This window comes from Salmo trutta, chromosome 39 (assembly GCF_901001165.1).
Source record: "Salmo trutta chromosome 39, fSalTru1.1, whole genome shotgun sequence".
NCBI lineage: Eukaryota > Metazoa > Chordata > Actinopteri > Salmoniformes > Salmonidae > Salmo > Salmo trutta.
The window spans coordinates 551,437-573,134 of record NC_042995.1 but is presented as its reverse complement, the minus strand read 5'-3'; the positions used below and the strand labels follow the sequence as shown (position 1 = coordinate 573,134).

The window sequence follows — 21,698 nt, the reverse complement described above, 5'->3', positions numbered from 1 at the left end:
GTACAGGATAAATGAACACTGAATACTAAGTCAAAATCAACAGCTGTTAAATACTAAGGCATAGGTCATCAGTCTTTTTATTTCAATGATTTCATAAGTAGGGTGAGATGATTACGGACCACTGCACTCAAGGCACGGATGCGCACACACACACACACACACACAAATAATCACTGTGTCTTTTGGGTCCGTGGTGTCTGGTCCACATGTTAACGCAGCAATCTACTTAAAGGTCATTAAGTAACTGCAGGAGAATTTGCATTACTGTGACATTTCTACTAAGTGATATAAATATTAACGCTGTTCCCTATTCTCCCAGGCTGGCTTCATGAACTGGCAAAACGTCTCGACACCCCTTACTTCCTGTCACCTTTAACCTCGTTCCTCGGAGTCACTGATTCGCTGCACACTTCTAGAACGAATGAGTTGGCAGCCAATTACAATCATTGGAACACATCAGGGTCAGAGCCGATTGGACAGGATTTCTCCTCCTCCTTCAGCTCCGGCCAATGGAACGTCAGCGGGTCGGTGCGGAGCCAGGTGAATGGCTCAGGGGTCTCGGGGGCGGCGCTAGGAGGCGGGCCGTCAGTGAGGAGTTCCTACGTGACGTCGCTGTACTTCGCTCTGAGCAGTCTGACCAGCGTGGGCTTTGGAAACGTCTCGGCCAACACCGACTCTGAGAAGATCTTCTCCATCTGCACCATGCTCATAGGAGGTGAGACACACTGACTCACTGTTAGGAGGTGAGACACACTGACTCACTGTTAGGAGGTGAGACACACTGACTCACTGTTAGGAGGTGAGACACACTGACTCACTGTTAGGAGGTGAGACACACTGACTCACTGTTAGGAGGTGAGACACACTGACTCACTGTTAGGAGGTCAGACACACTGACTCACTGTTAGGAGGTGAGACACACTGACTCACTGTTAGGAGGTGAGACACACTGACTCACTGTTAGGAGGTGAGACACACTGACTCACTGTTAGGAGGTGAGACACACTGACTCACTGTTAGGAGGTGAGACACACTGACTCACTGTTAGGAGGTCAGACACACTGACTCACTGTTAGGAGGTGAGACACACTGACTCACTGTTAGGAGGTGAGACACACTGACTCACTGTTAGGTGAGACACACTGACTCACTGTTAGGTGAGACACACTGACTCACTGTTAGGAGGTGAGACACACTGACTCACTGTTAGGAGGTGAGACACACTGACTCACTGTTAGGAGGTCAGACACACTGACTCACTGTTAGGAGGTCAGACACACTGACTCACTGTTAGGAGGTCAGACACACTGACTCACTGTTAGGAGGTGAGACACTGACTCACTGTTAGGAGGTCAGATACACTGACTCACTGTTAGGAGGTCAGACACACTGACTCACTGTTAGGAGGTGAGACAGACTGACTCACTGTTAGGAGGTCAGACACACTGACTCACTGTTAGGAGGTCAGACACACTGACTCACTGTTAGGAGGTCAGACACACTGACTCACTGTTAGGAGGTCAGACACACTGACTCACTGTTAGGAGGTCAGACACACTGACTCACTGTTAGGAGGTCAGACACACTGACTCACTGTTAGGAGGTCAGACACACTGACTCACTGTTAGGAGGTCAGACACACTGACTCACTGTTAGGAGGTCAGACACACTGACTCACTGTTAGGAGGTGAGACACACTTACTCACTGTTAGGAGGTGAGACACACTGACTCACTGTTAGGAGGTGAGACACACTGACTCACTGTTAGGAGGTCAGACACACTGACTCACTGTTAGGAGGTCAGACACACTGACTCACTGTTAGGAGGTGAGAGACACTGACTCACTGTTAGGAGGTCAGACACACTGACTCACTGTTAGGAGGTCAGACACACTGACTCACTGTTAGGAGGTGAGACACACTGACTCACTGTTAGGAGGTCAGACACACTGACTCACTGTTAGGAGGTCAGACACACTGACTCACTGTTAGGAGGTGAGACACACTGACTCACTGTTAGGAGGTGAGACACACTGACTCACTGTTAGGAGGTGAGACACACTGACTCCCTGTTAGGAGGTGAGACACACTGACTCACTGTTAGGAGGTCAGACACACTGACTCACTGTTAGGAGGTGAGACACACTGACTCACTGTTAGGAGGTGAGACACACTGACTCACTGTTAGGAGGTGAGACACACTGACTCACTGTTAGGAGGTCAGACACACTGACTCACTGTTAGGAGGTGAGACACACTGACTCACTGTTAGGAGGTGAGACACACTGACTCACTGTTAGGAGGTGAGACACACTGACTCACTGTTAGGAGGTCAGACACACTGACTCACTGTTAGGAGGTCAGACACACTGACTCACTGTTAGGAGGTGAGACACACTGACTCCCTGTTAGGAGGTCAGACACACTGACTCACTGTTAGGAGGTGAGACACACTGACTCACTGTTAGGAGGTCAGACACACTGACTCACTGTTAGGAGGTCAGACACACTGACTCACTGCTAGGAGGTCAGACACACTGACTCACTGTTAGGAGGTGAGACACACTGACTCCCTGTTAGGAGGTCAGACACACTGACTCACTGTTAGGAGGTGAGACACACTGACTCCCTGTTAGGAGGTCAGACACACTGACTCACTGTTAGGAGGTGAGACACACTGACTCACTGTTAGGAGGTGAGACACACTGACTCACTGTTAGGAGGTCAGACACACTGACTCACTGTTAGGAGGTCAGACACACTGACTCACTGTTAGGAGGTCAGACACACTGACTCACTGGTAGGAGGTGAGACACACTGACTCACTGTTAGGAGGTGAGACACACTGACTCACTGTTAGGAGGTGAGACACACTGACTCACTGTTAGGCGGTGAGACACACTGACTCACTGTTAGGAGGTCAGACTCACTGACTCACTGTTAGGAGGTCAGACACACTGACTCACTGTTAGGAGGTCAGACACACTGACTCACTGTTAGGAGGTCAGACACACTGACTCACTGTTAGGAGGTCAGACACACTGACTCACTGTTAGGAGGTCAGACACACTGAGTCACTGTTAGGAGGTGAGACACACTGACTCACTGTTAGGAGGTCAGACACACTGACTCACTGTTAGGAGGTGAGACACACTGACTCACTGTTAGGAGGTCAGACACACTGACTCACTGTTAGGAGGTGAGACACACTGACTCACTGTTAGGAGGTCAGACACACTGACTCACTGTTAGGAGGTCAGACACACTGACTCACTGTTAGGAGGTCAGACACACTGACTCACTGTTAGGAGGTGAGACACACTGACTCACTGTTAGGAGGTCAGACACACTGACTCACTGTTAGGAGGTCAGACACACTGACTCACTGTTAGGAGGTGAGACACACTGACTCACTGTTAGGAGGTCAGACACACTGACTCACTGTTAGGAGGTCAGACACACTGACTCACTGTTAGGAGGTCAGACACACTGACTCACTGTTAGGAGGTCAGACACACTGACTCACTGTTAGGTCAGACACACTGACTCACTGTTAGGAGGTGAGACACTGACTCACTGTTAGGAGGTGAGACACACTGACTCACTGTTAGGAGGTCAGACACACTGACTCACTGTTAGGAGGTCAGACACACTGACTCACTGTTAGGAGGTGAGACACACTGACTCACTGTTAGGAGGTGAGACACACTGACTCACTGTTAGGAGGTCAGACACGCTGACTCACTCTTAGGAGGTGAGACACACTGACTCAGTGTTTCGGTGGCTAGCATGAGGCATTATAGTGACTGTCCCCCCCCACAATGAAAGTTATCACATCTCTGCCTTACTGCCTTGTGGTTCTGTACACACTATCAGCACACTGGGTCGAACACAAGTATAAGCCCTAAAACATGGCCCCCAGCCCTGGCGCCATGGCAACCCCATCCCATAAATACTGTGTTTTCAGATTGCCCATCCAAGACAGGGAGGAGACAGGGAGGGTCACGGAGTTGAGTGAGACGTTATATAAAACTTAACCTTACGATCTAATTCTAACCCAGATTTCAATCACACAATCATCAGCAGGAATGTTTAGCAGGTTTGGTTCAACCAAACTCAATCATCTATCAACACACATCTGATGTTGACGTGATGTTGAGGTGATGTTGAGGTGATGTCGAGGTGATGTCGAGGTGATGTCGAGGTGATGTCGAGGTGATGTCGAGGTGATGTCGAGGTGATGTCGAGGTGATGTCGATGTGATGTCGATGTGATGTCGATGTGATGTCGAGGTGATGTCGAGGTGATGTCGATGTGATGTCGATGTGATGTCGATGTGATGTCGAGGTGATGTCGAGGTGATGTCGATGTGATGTCGAGGTGATGTCGATGTGATGTCGATGTGATGTCGAGGTGATGTCGATGTGATGTCGAGGTGATGTCGATGTGATGTCGATGTGATGTCGAGGTGATGTCGAGGTGATGTCGAGGTGATGTCGAGGTGATGTCGAGGTGGTGTCGAGGTGATGTTGAGGTGATGTTGAGGTGATGTTGAGGTGATGTTGAGGTGATGTTGAAGTGATGTTGAGGTGATGTTGATGTGATGTTGAGGTGATGTTGAGGTGATGTTGATATGATCTTGACTTCAGGTCTGTAGCTAGTAGGAGGCCAGTGGTCCACATACAGACGACAGATTGGAAGAGGTCTGACAGCAAAATAAATATGTTGAGAGTTAGAAGCCTCTCTCATGCTCGGCTTGCTCTCTGATTAACTGAGGATTGCCTCCCAAAACAGTCTAGTGTCAGCGACACACCGTGACATGTCGCTATGACAACGGAGGCGGCTGGGCAGAGCAGGATGCCAGTTAGGAAGCACTTTGATGCCAAGATTGTGCCAGTCTGAGCCCTGGAAAGGGTTGCCAACTCAGACCACATCCTTAGAGATTACTGTAGAAAACAAGAATGGATAGCTGGATGGATGGATGGAGGGAGGGAGGGAGGGAGGGAGGGATGGATGGATGGAGGGAGGGAGGGAGGGTGGGATGGAAGGAGGGATGGATGGATGGGTGAATGGCTGTATGCATGAATCCACTAACTGTACACCAATATCAATTGTCCAGTAATTGATCAACAACAATTCCATAAAATTAGCACTGTGCTGAACCAGTGAAGACAATCAACCACTCTTCTACCTCTCCCTCTCAACCCCTCCACCCCTCCCCTTCTCCCTCTCAACCCCTCCACCCCTTCCCCTCTCCCTCTCCACCCCTCCACCTCTCCCCTCCCCCTCTCCACCCCTCCACCTCTCCCCCTCCCCATCTCCACCCCTCCACCTCTCCCCCTCCCCCTCTCCACCCCTCCACCTCAACCCCTCCACCACTCCCTCTCCACCTCTCCACCCCTCCACCTCTCCATCTCTACCTCTCCACCCCTCCACCTCTCCACCTCTAACCCTCCACCCCTCCATCTCTACCTCTCCACCCCTCTACCCATCCCTCTCCACCCCTCCACCTCTCCATCTCTCCCTCTCTACCTCTCCACCCATCCACCTCTCCTTCTCCACCCCTCCACCTCTCCCCCCAGCCCTGATGCATGCTGTGGTGTTCGGTAACGTGACAGCCATCATCCAGAGGATGTACTCTCGGCGCTCGCTCTACCACACCCGTACCAAGGACCTGAAGGACTTTATCCGGGTCCACGGGCTGCCCAAGGCCCTGGAGCAACGCATGATGGAGTGCTTCCAGACCACCTGGTCCGTCAACAACGGCATCGACGTCAGTGAGGTGAGCTACCAGGTTTTATGATCTGACCTCATGCTGTGAACAGGTCAAAGGTTACAATCTGTCTCTGTCATTTTAGGTTACTGCCATACAGAGTTTGTATCCAAAATAGATTTCCTATGGGCCGTTCTGGATCGCACAAGGCTAACTGACTTACTTGAAGTGGATTTAGCCAATGGTTATTCTATAAGGTTAACACATTGAATGAGGAAGTGAAAAAAAAGTTTAGTAGACAGATGTGGAATGTGTTCTTTATTCTCCTCTCCTCTTCTCTTCTCTCCCCTTCTTTCCTCTCCTCCCCTCTTCTCTTCTCTCCTGTCTCTCTCCTTTTCTCTCCTCTCCTCTCCTCCCCCCTCTCCTTCCATCTCTCCTCTCCTCTCCTCCGCTCTCACTCTTCTCTCCTGTCTCTCTCCTTTTCTCTCCTCTCCTCTCCTCCCCCCTCTCCTTCCATCTCTCCTTTCCTCTCCTCTGTTCTCACTCTTCTCTCTTGTCTCTCTCCTCTCTCTCTCCTCCCCTCTTTTCTCTGTCTCTCCTCTCCTCCCCTCTTTCCTCTCCTCTCCTCTCTCCTCTCCTTTATCCTCTCCTCTCTTCTCCTCCTCTCTCCTCCCCTCTTCTCTCTAATTTTCTCTCCTCTCCTCTCCTCTTCTCCCCTCTCCTCTCCTCTCTCCTACCGTAGCTGTTGAAAGACTTCCCAGATGAGTTGAGGGCGGACATCGCCATGCACCTGAACAAGGAGCTCCTGCAGCTGTCTCTGTTTGAGTCGGCCAGTAGGGGGTGTCTGCGTTCCCTGTCCCTCATCATCAAGACATCGTTCTGCGCCCCGGGAGAGTATCTCATCCGCCAGGGGGACGCCCTGCAGGCCATCTACTTTGTCTGCTCGGGGTCCATGGAGGTGCTGAAGGACAACACTGTGCTGGCTATACTGGGTAGGGGACTGGCAGTGTGTGTTTGTGGGGGGGAGGGTGGGGGGGGGGGCGTCTGTGTGTGTGTCTACTTTGTCATGGTGTTGGAGGTGGTGGTAGAACTATAAACCTTCTAAAACATCTGTGCAGCCTTCACTGCCAGTCTTTACCATTTAGCTATCATGTGTGTGTGTGTGTGTGTGTGTGTGTGTGTGTGTGTGTGTGTGTGTGTGTGTGTGTGTGTGTGTGTGTGTGTGTGTGTGTGTGTAGACTTCACTGTCTTCACAGGAACATGTCTCTCTGTGATTCATTATGAAGGAGGCCTGTATTATAGATGATGTGTTGGTTATTAATATGGAGGGTTCAGTACAGGAACATGTCTCTCTGTGATTCATTATGAAGGAGGCCTGTATTATAGATGATGTGTAGGTTATTAATATGGAGGGTTCAGTACAGGAACATGTTAACCTTGAGGAGGCCAGTACACAACACACGATTGGTTGAGACAAGTACACACGTTACATAAGGAGCTAAAATTAGCATGTATCTGTGTGGGGTGGGTGTCTTTATGTCTGTGTGTTGCATCACTTCATGGTGACCTGATTGGCTCTGACTCCCTGTGTGTGTTTCCTATGTATCCCCAGGTTGTGGAGACCTGATTGGCTCTGACTCCCTGTGTGTGTTTCCTATGTATCCCCAGGTTGTGGAGACCTGATTGGCTCTGACTCCCTGTGTGTGTTTCCTATGTATCCCCAGGTCGTGGAGACCTGATTGGCTCTGACTCCCTGTGTGTGTTTCCTATGTATCCCCAGGTCGTGGAGACCTGATTGGCTCTGACTCCCTGTGTGTGTTTCCTATGTATCCCCAGGTCGTGGAGACCTGATTGGCTCTGACTCCCTGTGTGTGTTTCCTATGTATCCCCAGGTTGTGGAGACCTGATTGGCTCTGACTCCCTGTGTGTGTTTCCTATGTATCCCCAGGTTGTGGAGACCTGATTGGCTCTGACTCCCTGTGTGTGTTTCCTATGTTTCCCCAGGTCGTGGGGACCTAATCGGCTCTGACTCCCTGTGTGTGTTTCCTATGTATCCCCAGGTCGTGGGGACCTGATCGGCTCTGACTTCCTGACCAAGGAGCAGGTGATCAAGACCAATGCCAATGTGAAGGCCCTGACCTACTGTGACCTGCAGTACATCAGTCTGAAGGGGCTCAGAGAGGTGCTCTGGCTCTACCCAGAGTACGCCCAGAAGTTCATCACTGAGATACAGCATGATCTGACTTACAATCTGAGAGAGGGGCATACGGCTGAGGTGAGTACTAGACACACAGTGTAAAAGAACGCATTCACTGGGACATACTGGCACTGTGGTGTTCTATCTCTCTCTCTCTCTCTCTCTCTCTCTCTCTCTGACTGGATTAGAAATAGCAGCAGTTTCTCAGAGTGTGCCGCGGCAGCTAAAAATAGCGTGCGAGGGAGGGGGTGGTTGTCCCTGCCTGCCTGTGTCCCCCTCTGCCTACAGCACAAAGCCGCCTGATTAATATAGATCCACAACAAGCAGATGGGTAGGTATAGATGTTTAGAAGTAGATCAGTAGTGAAGGGTGTAGAGGGGAGATCTCCTGATGACTTCAGGGCTGCAGTAGATCAGTAGTGAAGGGTGTAGAGGAGAGATCTCCTGATGACTTCAGGGCTGCAGTAGATCAGTAGTGAAGGGTGTAGAGGAGAGATCTCCTGATGACTTCAGGGCTGCAGTAGATCAGTAGTGAAGGGTGTAGAGGAGAGATCTCCTGATGACTTCAGGGCTGCAGTAGATCAGTTGTGAAGGGTGTAGAGGGGAGATCTCCAGATGACTTCAGGGCTGCAGTAGATCAGTAGTGAAGGGTGTAGAGGAGAGATCTCCTGATGACTTCAGGGCTGCAGTAGATCAGTGAAGGGTGTAGAGGGGAGATCTCCTGATGACTTCAGGGATGCAGTAGATCAGTGAAGGGTGTAGAGGAGAGATCTCCTGATGACTTCAGGGCTGCAGTAGATCAGTGAAGGGTGTAGAGGGGAGATCTCCTGATGACTTCAGGGCTGCAGTAGATCAGTGAAGGGTGTAGAGGAGAGATCTCCTGATGACTTCAGGGCTGCAGTAGATCAGTAGTGAAGGGTGTAGAGGAGAGATCTCCTGATGACTTCAGGGCTGCAGTAGATCAGTAGTGAAGGGTGTAGAGGGGAGATCTCCTGATGACTTCAGGGCTGCAGTAGATCAGTAGTGAAGGGTGTAGAGGAGAGATCTCCTGATGACTTCAGGGCTGCAGTAGATCAGTAGTGAAGGGTGTAGAGGGGAGATCTCCTGATGACTTCAGGGCTGCAGTAGATCAGTAGTGAAGGGTGTGGAGGGGAGATCTCCTGATGACTTCAGGGTTGCAGTAGATCAGTGAAGGGTGTAGAGGGGAGATATCCTGATGACTTCAGGGCTGCAGTAGATCAGTGAAGGGTGTAGAGGGGAGATCTCCTGATGACTTCAGGGCTGCAGTAGATCAGTAGTGAAGGGTGTGGAGGAGAGATCTCCTGATGACTTCAGGGCTGCAGTAGATCAGTAGTGAAGGGTGTAGAGGGGAGATCTCCTGATGACTTCAGGGCTGCAGTAGATCAGTGAAGGGTGTAGAGGAGAGATCTCCTGATGACTTCAGGGCTGCAGTAGATCAGTAGTGAAGGGTGTAGAGGGGAGATCTCCTGATGACTTCAGGGCTGCAGTAGATCAGTGAAGGGTGTAGAGGGGAGATATCCTGATGACTTCAGGGCTGCAGTAGATCAGTAGTGAAGGGTGTGGAGGAGAGATCTCCTGATGACTTCAGGGCTGCAGTAGATCAGTAGTGAAGGGTGTAGAGGGGAGATCTCCTGATGACTTCAGGGCTGCAGTAGATCAGTAGTGAAGGGTGTAGAGGAGAGATCTCCTGATGACTTCAGGGCTGCAGTAGATCAGTAGTGAAGGGTGTAGAGGAGAGATCTCCTGATGACTTCAGGGCTGCAGTAGATCAGTAGTGAAGGGTGTAGAGGGGAGATCTCCTGATGACTTCAGGGCTGCAGTAGATCAGTAGGGAAGGGTGTGGAGGAGAGATCTCCTGATGACTTCAAGGCTGCAGTAGATCAGTAGTGAAGGGTGTGGAGGGGAGATCTCCTGATGACTTCAGGGTTGCAGTAGATCAGTAGTGAAGGGTGTAGAGGGGAGATCTCCTGATGACTTCAGGGCTGCAGTAGATCAGTAGTGAAGGGTGTAGAGGAGAGATCTCCTGATGACTTCAGGGTTGCAGTAGATCAGTAGTGAAGGGTGTAGAGGGGAGATCTCCTGATGACTTCAGGGCTGCAGTAGATCAGTAGTGAAGGGTGTAGAGGGGATATCTCCTGATGACTTCAGGGCTGCAGTAGATCAGTAGTGAAGGGTGTAGAGGAGAGATCTCCTGATGACTTCAGGGCTGCAGTAGATCAGTAGTGAAGGGTGTAGAGGAGAGATCTCCTGATGACTTCAGGGCTGCAGTAGATCAGTGAAGGGTGTAGAGGGGAGATCTCCTGATGACTTCAGGGCTGCAGTAGATCAGTGAAGGGTGTAGAGGGGAGATCTCCTGATGACTTCAGGGCTGCAGTAGATCAGTAGTGAAGGGTGTAGAGGAGAGATCTCCTGATGACTTCAGGGCTGCAGTAGATCAGTAGTGAAGGGTGTAGAGGAGAGATCTCCTGATGACTTCAGGGCTGCAGTAGATCAGTAGTGAAGGGTGTAGAGGAGAGATCTCCTGATGACTTCAGGGCTGCAGTAGATCAGTAGTGAAGGGTGTAGAGGAGAGATCTCCTGATGACTTCAGGGCTGCAGTAGATCAGTGAAGGGTGTAGAGGGGAGATCTCCTGATGACTTCAGGGCTGCAGTAGATCAGTAGTGAAGGATGTGGAGGAGAGATCTCCTGATGACTTCAGGGCTGCAGCCCAGCTGGAATTCTCTGGATCTGTAAGGATATCACACACACATGATCTCCTGAGGGTCACACACACTCACACACACACACACACACACATGTAAAGACACACACACACAAGGACACACACACGCAAAGACACACACGCAAAGGCACACACACACATTCGAAGATACACATACGCACACACACATGCAAACACACACACAAGATCTCCTGAGGGTCACACACACACTGTGTTCTTTTTTGTGTTGCAGTCTGAGAGTGCGCTTTCCCTTTCTGTGGCATGCTGCACATTAATGGTGGCACATGCACACACACACACACACACACACACACACACACACACACACACACACACACACACACACACACACACACACACACACACACACACACACACACACACACTCTGAACAGTCAGAACAGAACATTCCCTCCTCAGTGCTGTTCTCCCCAGGCATCCCACTGCTAAATTTAGACCCTCTGATCTAAATATAGGTCTCTACTATGGGGACGTTGGGCTGGTATAGAGAGAAGAGGAGGAGAGGAGAGACCCTCTGATCTAAATATAGGTCTCTACTATGGGGACGTTGGGCTGGTATAGAGAGAAGAGGAGGAGAGACCCTCTGATCTAAATATAGGTCTCTACTATGGGGACGTTGGGCTGGTATAGAGAGAAGAGGAGGAGAGACCCTCTGATCTAAATATAGGTCTCTACTATGGGGACGTTGGGCTGGTATAGAGAGAAGAGGAGGAGAGACCCTCTGATCTAAATATAGGTCTCTACTATGGGGGACGTTGGGCTGGTATAGAGAGAAGAGGAGGAGAGACCCTCTGATCTAAATATAGGTCTCTACTATGGGGACGTTGGGCTGGTATAGAGAGAAGAGGAGGAGAGGAAAGTAAACAAGAGGTGGAGGAGGGGGTGAACAAGGGGGAGAGAGAGAGAGGTTCAGATGAAAGGGAAATGGGAGAGAGGGGGTTGGAGAGAGAGGGAGACAGATGCGTTCACAGTTACCCGATGAAGACTTAATAAGCTAATTACAGTACATCAAAAGGATCTTGTCTCCCTCCGATGCAGGATTAATTTTTTATTAAAGATAGAGGTGGGGGGGACAGAATAAATAAGGAAATGAAACAGAGAGAGCAGAATAGTCCTGGTTTTGCACGACTAGGATTCCTATTATAAAGGATATTAGGCTTCTTACAGTAGTGTCATTGTGAATAGTGTTTGTCTTCATATGTCAGTATTGTGAATGTTAATTTGTCTTATATAACGTGCATTATCCTCATGTAAAATATAATTCTGAAATATCATAGTGCAGCAGTCATTTAGCAGTATTGTGTCTTCATGTTGCGAATGGAAGTGTATTTATCTTGATATCCTAGTATTGTGAATGGTAGTGTATTTATCTTGATATCCTAGTATTGTGAATGGAAGTGTATTTATCTTGATATCCTAGTATTGTGAATGGTAGTGTATTTATCTTGATATCCTAGTATTGTGAATGGAAGTGCATTTATCTTGATAGTATTGTGAATGGTAGTGTATTTATCTTGATAGTATTGTGAATGGAAGTGTATTTATCTTGATAGTGTTGTGAATGGTAGTGTATTTATCTTGATATCCTAGTATTGTGAATGGATGTGTATTTATCTTGATATCCTAGTATTGTGAATGGAAGTGTATTTATCTTGATATCCTAGTATTGTGAATGGAAGTGTATTTATCTTGATATCCTAGTATTGTGAATGGAAGTGTATTTATCTTGATATCCTAGTATTGTCAATGCTAGTTTATTTATCTTGATAGTATTGTGAATGGAAGTGTATTTATCTTGATAGTATTGTGAATGGAAGTGTATTTATCTTGATAGTGTTGTGAATGGTAGTGTATTTATCTTGATAGTATTGTGAATGGTAGTGTATTTATCTTGATATCCTAGTATTGTGAATGGTAGTGTATTTATCTTGATAGTGTTGTGAATGGTAGTGTATTTATCTTGATAGTATTGTGAATGGTAGTGTATTTATCTTGATAGTGTTGTGAATGGTAGTGTATTTATCTTGATAGTATTGTGAATGGTAGTGTATTTATCTTGATAGTGTTGTGAATGGTAGTGTACTTATCTTGATATCCTAGTATTGTGAATGGTAGTGTATTTATCTTGATAGTGTTGTGAATGGTAGTGTATTTATCTTGATAGTATTGTGAATGGAAGTGTATTTATCTTGATAGTATTGTGAATGGAAGTGTATTTATGATGATACCTGGAATGCAGCAGTGTTTTCAATGCTAGTCTTTATGTTACATCAATGAGTCCTCTGCTGATCAAACTTAAACATCAACACTCAATCCTTCCACTTTTCTCTCCCTCTTCTACCCCCTCCCCATCTCTCTCTCTCTCTCTCTCTCTCTCTCTCTCTCTCTCTCTCTCTCTCTCTCACACACAAACACAGATGGACTGGGTGACTAACGGTGGTATTGTGAAGAAGCTTTCCTCAATCAAAGAGGACGAGGAGGGGTCTGAGGAGGCTCAACACTCGCCCCTCCCCAAAATGCCCCGTTCCCCTCTGGGTCTGGGATGGGGGCTGCGCTCGCCCCTGCGTAGCCCCTCCCGCCCCACCACTCTCCAGATTCCTGTGGTGAGCTTCAGATGCGCCCCTCTGGACCTCAGTCCCAGGTAGGAACCCTCCGTTGCAAGGGGGCATGTGCTGGGGGGAGCGCTTTAACAGACGGACTGTTTGTCAGTCAATCTGTGATGGTTTTGATGACATCAGCATCCAGTGCAACTTTTATTATGACTATTGAAATTGACTACGGTTCTCGTACCACAGGCTACTGAATGAGCTATGAAGACGTACTATAGGATCAAATAAAGGAAATATAGGATTATAGGCGATTATTCCACAACCTTATTCTAGGCTATTCCAGATTGTCTCTACCAGTCAGAGTGGGGGAGTGTTTCAGAATGATGCCAGGTCACAGAGGGACAATGGCCACTTTGTTTACTACCTCATCATCTGGCTGATAGTGCTTAGAGCCTATTTCACAGCTTAGCACAGAGCACGTTGTGCAGATCCATTCATTTATGTTGTGTTCAGATCACTGTTTATATCAGGATCATCAGTTCATTGGTGTTCTTCTGCCATCTGGTGGCCACAATACAAACTGATATACATGTCTGTTTCTCTCTCTCTCTCTCTCTCTCTCTCTCTTTCACCCCATCTCTCTCTCTCTCTCTCTCTCTCTCTCTCTCGCTCCCTCTCTCCCTCTCTCTCTCTCTCTCTCCCTCTCTCTCTCTCTCTCTGTATCTCTAGGTTTGTGGATGGCACTGAGACAGACAGTGTTAGTAGTTTGGGCCAGAAGTTTGACTTCAGCCCCAGTGTGACCCAGAACATCCCACCCAGCTCTAGTCCAGGTAGGCCACATTCATAACCTCCTAAACACAATACTGTACAGCATTGCTATGCATAGTGATATCCTTTAATCTAGATGAGCACACACAACTGTTCTGGGATATTTCAATGTGCTGCTAAGTGGGTTTTATAACTCTTTAGAACTTATTTGCTCTCTTTCCTGCATGAGCTCTCTCTCTCCCACCGCCGATGACATGGACGTCGATTAAGGCAGCCCCCCGCATCTCTCTGATTCAGAGGGGTTGGGTTAAATGTGGAAGACACATTTCAGTTGAATGCATTCAGTTGTGCAACTACCTAGGTTTCCCCCTCTCCTGTTTTCTCTCTCTCTCTCTCTCTCTCTCTCTCTCTCTCTCTCTCTCTCTGTGTCTGTCTACAGGAATGCAGGAGGATGCAGAGACCGTACAGACTATTACTAAACTGACAGAAGAGGTGAGTGGCATACGGCAGCACCACTGAGGAATAACTGCCATTCCTAGACTGGATTTTAATGGCAATTCTTAACTTTGCCTTATTTGTTCCTCCCTCTCCCCTTCTCCCTGCCCTATGCCCTACTCTCTCCCTGCCCATGTCCTGCCCCCTTCCCAGATGACTAGCCTATCCCTGCAAGTGTCACAGGTCAGCCAGGACCTCCAGGAAATGACACGGCTGCTCAAGCCCCTCCTCCAGCCGCTCCTCCTCCAAGGCTCTTCCCAGTCCATCCTCTCCTCCCTTATGGCTGCCCTGACTCCGCCCACCAGTGAGACTCTCAGTAGCTCCACCCCTCCACCTCCCAAAACTCCTTCCAACACCAACTTACTGCTGTTGGAAGATACAGAGATAGGGGAGGTAGGGGGGGAGGTAGGGGGGGAGAGGAGACACCTGGATCGCCACTTCCAGACACCTTCCGGGGGTCTGACACCCATCCCCCTGCCCCATCCTCACCCGGCTTCTATAGGGGCAGAGATGACCCCGACTAGCCCTGTTCAGCTCAGCTTCATCGACGAGGAGAGGACCACTGTCTGAGAGAAAGGATTCACCAACACAGGACTGGCATGACGAGACTGGCATCCTGGCATGGCTGGCATGACACCCCTCATATCACTGCATGAGGCACATGCCCACGGCTGCCCTGGGTTACTGTTTATTTAATACTAAGATAACATGAAGTAAGTTATTATTACCACATGTATTTTTTCCTAATATGAAATGTTATGAACTGACCAGTTATTGTTATACCATATCTATCACTGGCTATGATTAAATGAAACACATCAAAAATATAAACGTCTTGTTTTACAGTTTAGGCTCTAGTTGGTTTGACGCAGAGTGACTGCAGAGAGGATCTTGTCCATTGGTTGTTGGCTGTATTACACATTGTCAGACACCAAACACACAATAAAAACACAACTGGTCAGCTGCTTGCCAGTCAAGGTTTTATTTTAGCTGGTGGCCGTGGCTCAGTGTTAGGCCCATCTCTTGGGTGCCCATTGGTTGGTGTTGAGAATGGTAGGAGATGACTTGATCGAGCATTGGGCAGGAGGGATCGGATTGGTTGGGCGAGAGGGGGACAACTCTAGACCCTGGTTACTCAGTGAGGCGTCTGAAGGACTGGACGTTGGGACACACCGCGCCCCAGTCCGTGGGCTTGCGGTACTCGCCCTTCTCCAGGAGATACTGACGGCCCTTGTAGTTGGGGTGCTCGTAGAAGACCCACCAGCCGCCCAGCACCTTGCAGGAGTGCACCTCGCGCCAGTGGAACTTCTCCAGCATGGAGGGGCAGTCCTCGGTGGCCTCGAACGCCTGGCCTGCCAAGTCTCCCTTCCCATACAGCTGCAGCTTGTAGGGGATACCGCTAGCCTGGAGGAGGGGGGTAAGGTGGGGGCATCAGTACAGAGGGGAGGGCAGGATAGGTCAAACGGAAGGAAGCAGGGATATAGAAAGACATCAGACATATTCTGGATCTCATTCTCAGATCTCTACAATTCAAGATGATCAACAGGATTTAAATACTGAATGTTACACCAGCTGCATGCTGGGTAAGTCTAGTCTATGTTACTGCTACATTAATACTGAATGTTACACCAGCTGCATGCTGGGTAAGTCTAGTCTATGTTACTGCTACATTAATACTGAATGTTACACCAGCTGCATGCTGGGTAAGTCTAGTCTATCTTACTGCTACATTAATACTGAATGTTACACCAGCTGCATGCTGGGTAAGTCTAGTCTATGTTACTGCTACATTAATACTGAATGTTACACCAGCTGCATGCTGGGTAAGTCTAGTCTATGTTACTGCTACATTAATACTGAATGTTACACCAGCTGCATGCTGGGTAAGTCTAGTCTATGTTACTGCTACATTAATACTGAATGTTACATCAGCTGCATGCTGGGTAAGTCTAGTCTATGTTACTGCTACATTAATACTGAATGTTACACCGGCTGCATGCTGGGTAAGTCTAGTCTATGTTACTGCTACATTAATACTGAATGTTACACCAGCTGCATGCTGGGTAAGTCTAGTCTATGTTACTGCTACATTAATACTGAATGTTACACCGGCTGCATGCTGGGTAAGTTGAGTCTATGTTACTGCTACATTAATATTGAATGTTACACCAGCTGCATGCTGGGTAAGTTGAGTCTATGTTACTGCTACATTAATACTGAATGTTACACCGGCTGCATGCTGGGTAAGTCTAGTCTATGTTACTGATACATTAATACTGAATGTTACACCGGCTGCATGCTGGGTAAGTTGAGTCTATGTTACTGCTACATTAATACTGAATGTTACACCAGCTGCATGCTGGGTAAGTCTAGTCTATGTTACTGCTACATTAATACTGAATGTTACACCGGCTGCATGCTGGGTAAGTCTAGTCTATGTTACTGCTACATTAATACTGAATGTTACACCGGCTGCATGCTGGGTAAGTTGAGTCTATGTTACTGCTACATTAATACTGAATGTTACACCAGCTGCATGCTGGGTAAGTCTAGTCTATGTTACTGCTACATTAATACTGAATGTTACACCAGCTGCATGCTGGGTAAGTCTAGTCTATGTTACTGCTACATTAATACTGAATGTTACACCAGCTGCATGCTGGGTAAGTCTAGTCTATGTTACTGCTACATTAATACTGAATGTTACACCAGCTGCATGCTGGGTAAGTTGAGTCTATGTTACTGCTACATTAATACTGAATGTTACACCAGCTGCATGCTGGGTAAGTCTAGTCTATCTTACTGCTACATTAATACTGAATGTTACACCAGCTGCATGCTGGGTAAGTCTAGTCTATGTTACTGCTACATTAATACTGAATGTTACACCAGCTGCATGCTGGGTAAGTTGAGTCTATGTTACTGCTACATTAATACTGAATGTTACACCAGCTGCATGCTGGGTAAGTCTAGTCTATGTTACTGCTACATTAATACTGAATGTTACACCAGCTGCATGCTGGGTAAGTCTAGTCTATGTTACTGCTACATTAATACTGAATGTTACACCAGCTGCATGCTGGGTAAGTCTAGTCTATGTTACTGCTACATTAATACTGAATGTTACACCAGCTGCATGCTGGGTAAGTCTAGTCTATCTTACTGCTACATTAATACTGAATGTTACACCAGCTGCATGCTGGGTAAGTCTAGTCTATGTTACTGCTACATTAATACTGAATGTTACACCAGCTGCATGCTGGGTAAGTCTAGTCTATGTTACTGCTACATTAATACTGAATGTTACACCAGCTGCATGCTGGGTAAGTCTAGTCTATGTTACTGCTACATTAATACTGAATGTTACACCAGCTGCATGCTGGGTAAGTCTAGTCTATGTTACTGCTACATTAATACTGAATGTTACACCAGCTGCATGCTGGGTAAGTCTAGTCTATGTTACTGCTACATTAATACTGAATGTTACACCGGCTGCATGCTGGGTAAGTTGAGTCTATGTTACTGATACATTAATACTGAATGTTACACCGGCTGCATGCTGGGTAAGTTGAGTCTATGTTACTGCTACATTAATACTGAATGTTACACCAGCTGCATGCTGGGTAAGTCTAGTCTATGTTACTGCTACATTAATACTGAATGTTACACCAGCTGCATGCTGGGTAAGTCTAGTCTATGTTACTGCTACATTAATACTGAATGTTACACCGGCTGCATGCTGGGTAAGTTGAGTCTATGTTACTGATACATTAATACTGAATGTTACACCGGCTGCATGCTGGGTAAGTTGAGTCTATGTTACTGCTACATTAATACTGAATGTTACACCAGCTGCATGCTGGGTAAGTCTAGTCTATGTTACTGCTACATTAATACTGAATGTTACACCAGCTGCATGCTGGGTAAGTCTAGTCTATGTTACTGCTACATTAATATTGAATGTTACACCAGCTGCATGCTGGGTAAGTCTAGTCTATGTTACTCCTACATTAATACTGAATGTTACACCAGCTGCATGCTGGGTAAGTCTAGTCTATGTTACTGCTACATTAATACTGAATGTTACACCAGCTGCATGCTGGGTAAGTCTAGTCTATGTTACTGCTACATTAATACTGAATGTTACACCAGCTGCATGCTGGGTAAGTCTAGTCTATGTTACTGCTACATTAATACTGAATGTTACACCAGCTGCATGCTGGGTAAGTCTAGTCTATGTTACTGCTACATTAATACTGAATGTTACACCAGCTGCATGCTGGGTAAGTCTAGTGTATGTTACTGCTACATTAATACTGAATGTTACACCGGCTGCATGCTGGGTAAGTTGAGTCTATGTTACTGATACATTAATACTGAATGTTACACCGGCTGCATGCTGGGTAAGTTGAGTCTATGTTACTGCTACATTAATACTGAATGTTACACCAGCTGCATGCTGGGTAAGTCTAGTCTATGTTACTGCTACATTAATACTGAATGTTACACCAGCTGCATGCTGGGTAAGTCTAGTCTATGTTACTGCTACATTAATACTGAATGTTACACCAGCTGCATGCTGGGTAAGTCTAGTCTATGTTACTGCTACATTAATACTGAATGTTACACCGGCTGCATGCTGGGTAAGTTGAGTCTATGTTACTGCTACATTAATACTGAATGTTACACCAGCTGCATGCTGGGTAAGTTGAGTCTATGTTACTGCTACATTAATACTGAATGTTACACCAGCTGCATGCTGGGTAAGTCTAGTCTATGTTACTGATACATTAATACTGAATGTTACACCAGCTGCATGCTGGGTAAGTCTAGTCTATGTTACTGATACATTAATACTGAATGTTACACCGGCTGCATGCTGGGTAAGTTGAGTCTATGTTACTGCTACATTAATACTGAATGTTACACCAGCTGCATGCTGGGTAAGTCTAGTCTATGTTACTGCTACATTAATACTGAATGTTACACCAGCTGCATGCTGGGTAAGTCTAGTCTATGTTACTGCTACATTAATATTGAATGTTACACCAGCTGCATGCTGGGTAAGTCTAGTCTATGTTACTCCTACATTAATACTGAATGTTACACCAGCTGCATGCTGGGTAAGTCTAGTCTATGTTACTGCTACATTAATACTGAATGTTACACCAGCTGCATGCTGGGTAAGTCTAGTCTATGTTACTGCTACATTAATACTGAATGTTACACCAGCTGCATGCTGGGTAAGTTGAGTCTATGTTACTGATACATTAATACTGAATGTTACACCGGCTGCATGCTGGGTAAGTCTAGTCTATGTTACTGCTACATTAATACTGAATGTTACACCAGCTGCATGCTGGGTAAGTCTAGTCTATATTACTGCTACATTAATACTGAATGTTACACCGGCTGCATGCTGGGTAAGTCTAGTCTATGTTACTGCTACATTAATACTGAATGTTACACCAGCTGCATGCTGGGTACGTCTAATCTAACTTCCTGCTACATTACATTGATATTTCATAACTCCTTGTAATTATCTCTGATTAAGACAAAAACAACTGGAAAATACATACTGTATATTTGTGTATTTCTAGAACAGATACACAGTATTCATGTAACTCTATCTATATAACAATATATATATAACATTATCTAAATAAGAATATATACAATTCCCCTAGAGTCAAAAAACACATCTACAAGTTTGATGCACACTGACTCAGGTGCGAATGGAACTCTATTCGCTGTTTAGTGCACTACTTTAGACCAGGGCCCATTGGGCACTACTTTAGACTAGGGGGCACAGAAAATACCTTTCTCTCTTCTACACAACTACACCACCTCTTTACCATAATGGCTCATCCACTTACAAAGTGAACCATCTTGCAGGAGCAGACGTGGTCGTTGAGGCCCATCCAGCGCTGGTAGTCAGGGTACTCTTCCCTGGTCAGTACATACTGGTAGCCGGTGTAGTTGGGCCTCTCGTACACCACCCAGGCACCACTCTCCACCCTGATGGAGTTACAGCGGCTCAGGTAGGAATGGAAGTCTGTGCAGTCGCTGTCACACTCATAGCGTCGGCCCTGGTAGTTCTTGTCCTCGTAGAACACGATCTGGAGAGACAGAATACAATAGACTGTATTCTGATAACAGATTGACCTATGTTGTTGTCCCCTTGAGCTAAATCTAATGTCCATTTGGAACCATTAAAAGACTGTTATCCTAACTGGGTACTACTAGTGTTTACTACTGATCACATTGGTCACGTAGACATGTTTTGCAGTTGTTATCGCAGGTGTAGAGAAATGCTTATGTTCCTGACTCCAACAGTGCAACAATTCCTAACAATACATGCAAATCCCAAAAATACAAATAAATAATACAAATGTAAAAATATTAGAACGAGCAATATCAGAGTCCGGAATATATTGCAAATATATACATTATGGTGTGTATAGACAGTATATGAATAGAAAATATGTGTACGGCAGTAGTTGACTAGAATACAGTATATACATATAAAGTGGGAAAAACAGTATGTGAACATTATTAAAGTGACCAGTGTTCCATTATTAAAGTGACCAATGTTTAATTATTAAAGTGACCAGTGTTCCATTATTAAAGTGACCAGTGTTCCATTATTAAAGTGACCAGTGTTCCATGTCTATGTACATAGGGCAGCAGTCTCTAAGGTACAGGGTTGAGTACCGGGTGGTAGCCAGCTAGTAACAGTGACTAAGTTCAGGGCAGGGTACAGAGCGGAGGCTGACTAGTGGTGACTGTTTAACAATCTGATGGCTTGGAGATAGAAGCTGTTAATCAGTCTCTCAGTCCCAGCTTTGATGCACCTGTACTGTCCTCCTTCTGGATGGTAGCGGGGGGAACAGGCCGTGGCTCGGGTGACTGAGGTCCTTGATGATGTTCTTGGCCTTCCTGTAACACCGGGTGCTGTAGATGTCCTGAAGGGCAGGCAGTGTGGCCCCGGTGATGTGTTGGGCTGACCGCACCACCCTCTGGAGAGCCTTTCGGTTGTGGACAGTGCAGTTGCCGTACCAGGCAGTGATACAGCCCGACAGGATGCTCTCAATTGTACATCTGTAAAAGTTTGTGAGGGTCTTAGGTGACAAGCCACATTTCTTCAGCCTCCTGAGTTTGAAGAGGCGCTGTTGCTCCTTCTTCACCACACTGTCTGTGTGGATGGACTAT

At 46.9% G+C, this 21,698-nt stretch overlaps 2 protein-coding genes across 3 annotated transcripts in view; one reads left to right on the top strand and one right to left on the bottom strand.

The window, feature by feature from the left end:
- LOC115179434 (potassium voltage-gated channel subfamily H member 3) overlaps positions 1-15,447 on the top strand; it is a 36,217-nt gene extending 20,770 nt beyond the window's left edge. For both annotated transcript variants that reach the window (XM_029740949.1, XM_029740950.1), the window contains exons 8-15: positions 320-715; positions 5,583-5,782; positions 6,456-6,705; positions 7,774-7,988; positions 13,092-13,315; positions 13,953-14,053; positions 14,431-14,483; positions 14,640-15,447. In XM_029740949.1, coding sequence (XP_029596809.1) covers positions 320-715; positions 5,583-5,782; positions 6,456-6,705; positions 7,774-7,988; positions 13,092-13,315; positions 13,953-14,053; positions 14,431-14,483; positions 14,640-15,056 — 1,856 coding nt within the window. In that variant the 3' untranslated portion in view covers positions 15,057-15,447. The remainder of the gene's footprint in view (positions 1-319; positions 716-5,582; positions 5,783-6,455; positions 6,706-7,773; positions 7,989-13,091; positions 13,316-13,952; positions 14,054-14,430; positions 14,484-14,639) is intronic.
- A 170-nt stretch (positions 15,448-15,617) lies between these two features.
- On the bottom strand, positions 15,618-20,794 carry LOC115179435 (gamma-crystallin S-like). The gene is made up of 2 exons (XM_029740951.1): positions 20,363-20,794; positions 15,618-15,890 (listed from the first exon to the last, which is right to left on the bottom strand). The coding sequence occupies exons 1-2, from the start codon at positions 20,687-20,689 to the stop codon at positions 15,618-15,620; spliced, it is 600 nt and encodes a 199-aa protein (XP_029596811.1). The 5' UTR covers positions 20,690-20,794.
- Between the last annotated feature and the right edge of the window lie 904 nt (positions 20,795-21,698).

Bases quoted from the DNA above. Each gene is read 5' to 3' on its own strand.
- LOC115179435 (XM_029740951.1), bottom strand. From the start codon at position 20,689: ATGGACATTAGATTTAGCTCAAGGGGACAACAACATAGGTCAATCTGT. The intron at 15,891-20,362 runs GTAAGTGGATGA...CCCCTCCTCCAG, and splicing joins CCTGCAAGATGGTTCACTTT to GCTAGCGGTATCCCCTACAA.